This window comes from Palaemon carinicauda, chromosome 1 (genome assembly GCF_036898095.1).
Source record: "Palaemon carinicauda isolate YSFRI2023 chromosome 1, ASM3689809v2, whole genome shotgun sequence".
In the NCBI taxonomy this organism is placed as follows: Eukaryota; Metazoa; Arthropoda; class Malacostraca; order Decapoda; family Palaemonidae; genus Palaemon; species Palaemon carinicauda.
In genome coordinates, this window is record NC_090725.1 from 188,089,608 (window position 1) to 188,094,607 (window position 5,000).

General features: G+C 37.1%; 1 protein-coding gene across 1 annotated transcript in view; it reads left to right on the plus strand.

The window, feature by feature from the left end:
• The window catches only part of LOC137643838 (uncharacterized), a 67,159-nt gene that overhangs the window by 42,181 nt on the left and 19,978 nt on the right, over positions 1-5,000 (plus strand). The window contains exons 4-6 of the mRNA XM_068376561.1: positions 2,214-2,364; positions 3,609-4,292; positions 4,897-5,000. The exon at positions 4,897-5,000 is cut by the window's right edge and continues 154 nt beyond it. Of these exons, the coding sequence (XP_068232662.1) occupies positions 2,214-2,364; positions 3,609-4,292; positions 4,897-5,000 (939 nt within the window). The remainder of the gene's footprint in view (positions 1-2,213; positions 2,365-3,608; positions 4,293-4,896) is intronic.

Sequence of the window (5,000 nt, forward strand, 5' to 3'; positions counted from 1 at the left end):
AAAAAAATGTTTTCTTTTTTTTAAACCTCGGGTCATATACGACCCACCACACCTATCCAGGGTTTTAAGCAATCAATGGAGACTAATCTTCTTTGCCACAAATGTTAATTAAGAAAACCTTCGGATTGCGACGGATCACAAGGAAAGGGCCTGTGTAAGAGGACATTAGAGGTGGCTTGCTAGTGTCATTGCACAGAAAAAAGTGAGTTGCAGAATACAAATCTGTTGGGATCTGTTGCTTAGCTGGGGGCTTGCAAGTCTGGCAGCATAGAGTAATTTTTCCCACAACGTTATGTAGATGCTGGAGATTGTTGGAGGAGGTTGCATCCAACCATTCCGTTGGCACCAGGGTTATAGGCGGTTATCTGACGTAGGGTGATTCCCAGGATATTCGGTAATGATTCCCATATTTGAGAGGTTAAAGTGGTACCTCTGTCAGAAGTAATATATCCAGGGATACCAAATATCACTATCCACCCTGAGAGTAAGACAGATGTACATGAGACAGGCGCTGCAGTTTCCATGGGAATGGCTTCAGGCCAACGAGTGGAGCGGATAATGACTGTAAACAGGTAATGATGTCCTTGTGATGTGGGTAGGGGACCTACTACGTCAACATGAATATGGGCAAAACAACGCTGAAGTTGAGGAAAGGTGCCCACTCCTGAATCCGTGTGTCAATGTACTTTTGAAGTTTGGCATGAAGCACAAGCGCAGATCTAATCCTTATCCTTAGTAAATGCCATGCCAAATGAACCTCGCCTTCAGTAGCTTATCAGTAGATCGGCGAGAGGGATGTGAATGGCCATTAATGAAATTAAAGACCTCTAGGCACATGGGAGCAGGTATCCATGGTCGTGGTCTACCAGTAATAACATCACAGAGGAGGGTGGCGTTGGAGTCGTCGAGGGTGATGTCTTCCCAAGAGAATGATATATGGCACTTCCAATGATATTTGGCGCTTCCAAAGGATAATGTGAGGACCTTGTACCTTTGGGTGAGGATCACAGATCCGTTGGCAGCTACCAGGTGGACATCGGCAGTCTTAGATACACTACGTTGTGTCCTGGAGAATGGCCTTTGTAGAAGAGAATGGCTAGCATCCATGTCTACCAAATATTGCACACCCGTACCTGCATCATGTTAAAAGAAAATATTAGTGACAGGGGAGGCCACCACCACAACCGATGGCCTACTAACAAGTTTTTTGGCCACTGACAACCGTTTGCACATTTCTTCGCAACAGCTCCAAATCTGGAGTGGTAGTAGTAACCGATGGACGTCAGTAATTAGCTGTGGAGGTCATTGGTTAAGGCATGAGCGAGTGGTGGCCTATATGGGTGGTAGGTGGCATGTCACAGGTGGACGTCTGTGTGCTACTGCATTCACATCGGCTTTGGTCAATGTTGAATATTTATCCTCTTCGTTAGGAGTGGAGGCATTGATGGAGGTCTTAAAGGGGGTGAAGTGGCTGTCCATACGAGTTTCAACTCTGGTTATCAGATCCTTCATGGTACAAAACAGGCATGAAGTAGCTTCAACTCCTGAGGAGAGCCACCTACAGCAAGTTGCAGACTAGCGATACCGGTTGCATCCCTGAGAGCAAGCAAAGCCTTTTGGTCCCACAACAGTTGTTGAGAGAGCTGAAAAAGCTTGGCTATAGGGGTGGCTGAAGATGTTGAGTACTGCTCCAGGAGTAATGTTTTTTGGGCATCATACGCTATTGAAGTTTCCATTTGGTTGCAAAGCTAATCTGAGATTTTCAGGAAAGTGTCCTTGGGGGTCGCCGAAAGAACATATAATCTACTTTGGTATTTGGGTGAGTCACCCATTTAATGCAAAACTAGATCTTGGCCTGCTGAAAGAAGGCGAAGGGCTCTGTACTGGCAAAGGGACGCAATTTCATGGGTGTGGCGTTGATAAAAGAGTCAGGTTAGCGGGTGGCATCATCAAACAGTAAGACAGTAGTGAGGGGGAAGGCAGGAGGGAACTGGCCCTCTTGCGGTCACCAGTTGACTTCATGCTGATCGCAGTAGTCTTTGAAACCCCTGAAAGAAGTATGAGTAATTTCTTCATGAAAAAAAATAATTAGATACGTGTTTCTAATTAAAAGACACTAAAATAATCAGTAATTAAACTAATTATACATTTTGTAGACTTACTCCACAATATGGTATTGGGTGTTTATAAGTCTTAATTTTTTTTATTTTTAGTTCAGAGAAGTGAGAGAAGGCAAACCGAGACCATCTACAAGCTGTACAGATCTGGGAGGACGTTGCGAGGAGTCCAAGAGAGGTCGCTGTTCACATTCTCTTGGAAAGTTTGATTGTGCAACTACGCAAATTTGCTGCTACAGATGGAAAAGTATTTTGTTATTTTGTTGAATTAATAACAATCCTTTCATTTTCTCAATAGAAAAGGAATTGGTAGATATCTAGCCTAGAGTGACATAAAAGAAACGTGTGTATTTGTGAAACATGATTCAACGTCAAAGATCATCATTTTCTTGTTATCATGGATACGTATGGTTTAATTCTCTTCAGACTTAGATAGGATGTTGTATTTCTTTCTGCTCTTTCATCAAAGATTTATCTGTTTACGGCATTAATCAATAATATAATTTTAGACATAGTAATGTTAGTTAGCATTAATTAACTTATAATTTACCTATTTTAATTTTCCCTAATACCGTACTATAACTATCGGAATAGATGGAATATAGAAAAGTACCTTAAATCCCTAATAATGTATTTTAACGCCTGTTCCAATTAATGGGCTGACCTTCTGGAACTCAGCACACAGAGATCTCGTGAGCTCCTCGTCTAGTAATACTAATAACTATATTATCAATAATCTTTATTATTATTGATATCATCATTATTATTACCATTCAACAAAATACATATATATATATATATATATATATATATATATATATATATATATATATATACAGTATATATATATATATATATATATATATATATATATATATATATATATATATATATATATATATACATATATATATATATATATATATACTGTATATATATATATATATATATATATATATATATATATATATATATATATATATACACATTTATATACACAGTATATATATATATATATATATATATATATATATATATATATATATATATATATTTGAAGGTCTTACTGAAGGCCCTCATCTAATACACCAGGCTGCTCCCTTCTCAGTAGTCAGTTACAATTATGAGTTTTTTTCTAACAAAGTGTCTTTATTTCTGATAGGCATCTGCTCAAAAGTCATTTTTCTAGTCGCTTGTGTTTTTTAGAACTCTCCTAGGGCTTGCAAATAATTCTTGATAATAAAACACGAAATTAAGAGAATTTTATACGAGTGTTTCGTCCCTTTAAGAGTTGCAATTGCATATCTACCAAGATCAGCTAATATTAAGTTGGATATGAAAACCGGGGATGTTTCGGGGCTCTTCGGTGAGGGAGAAGGACACCTAGAGAAGGTCTTTGTGTGACCCAGAAGGATCAGTAGCCCTCAGCTTGAGAGCATAAAACCGCAGTAACCACACTCATAAATTCCATGATATTCCATATACTTTCAGGGTCAGTAAAGGTTAAAAGAGAAAATCGAGAGCCGAAGAAAAAATCCCTGAAAAACGTGTTTGGCCAAAAGGAAGCAAAGTATTCTGTACATAATAAAGGAAAATCAAAACTAAAACTGGCCAAGAAGCATAAAAGTGAAAAAGAGCGTGAAAGTTTATTGGAGGTGAAAAGGTCAAAGAAACATGGTAACTCAGACAAGTCATCTGTAAAGGTTAACGCTTATAAAGCAAGAAGTAACACAGAAACAAGAAAAAGGAGGAAAAAGAATGGAGGAAGGAAAAACGGTGATACAAAGAAGAAAATCACAATGAAAATACTCGGTAAGAAAGGACAGAAGAAATCACACCCAAAGAACAATGTAAACACACGAAAAAATAATGTGAATAAAAAGGCTGGAAAGACTAAAAAATACAGCCACCCAAGGGAAACAGAGGGTAAAAGGAGAAAAGTTATGACTCAAGGCTTCGAAGCAAACACCAGGAAGGAAAGCAAGAAGAAGGAAAGCAAGAAGAGGAAAAGCAAGAAGAAGAAAATCAAGCAGAAGAAAAGCAAGAATCTGTGCACCAAAACGAGCCCCGAATGCAAGAAACTTGGAGGGAAATGTCGCAGTTCCAAATCGCGATGTTTCACAAAGGCCAGTGGCGGAAAATGCCTAAGCAAAGACTGTGTTTGCTGCATAGAAGGTTAGTTATCAAAAATGTCCGATATATCCTTTCTTGTATATGTCTATTTCATTAGAGTCCCCAAATTAAGGGGAAAAAATGTAAATTACAGTGGTCAAAATCTTAGACAAAACCAGAACAGATGGATGAGACCAATAGGATACAAAGCTGAAATTTTCGGTAAAAATATTGAAAAGTTATTAATGTATATTCTTTCATTTACGTTATCCATTATCATTTATTTAGTTATAGATTTGATATTAATTTCCATCTAATATCGAATATCTATAACGATTTGTAATTATTAAAGCCACGCCATTTTCAATATCTTTAATCCATAATTATTTATGGACAATTATTTTTTGAAGAAATAGGTTAGATTATTTGCTACATTATTATGGAAACAGAGTTGAAATATCAAGCCTCAAATTTTTCTATTAGAAATAAACATTACAAAAATGCGCGCGCGAGCACCCCCCCCCCACACACACACACACATATATATATATATATATATATATATATATATATATATATATATATATATATATATATATATATATATATATATTTCATGTAAAAAGATAACTAATCTACTTTTCACTATTAAACTTTTCTGTTCTAGTATGTGCAATATCAGCCAAGAAAAAGTGCAGAATTCAGGGTGGGAGCTGTAAGAAGAAATGCTTGGAAGGTGAAAGACTTCTTAAGAACGGGTGCAAGGACAGT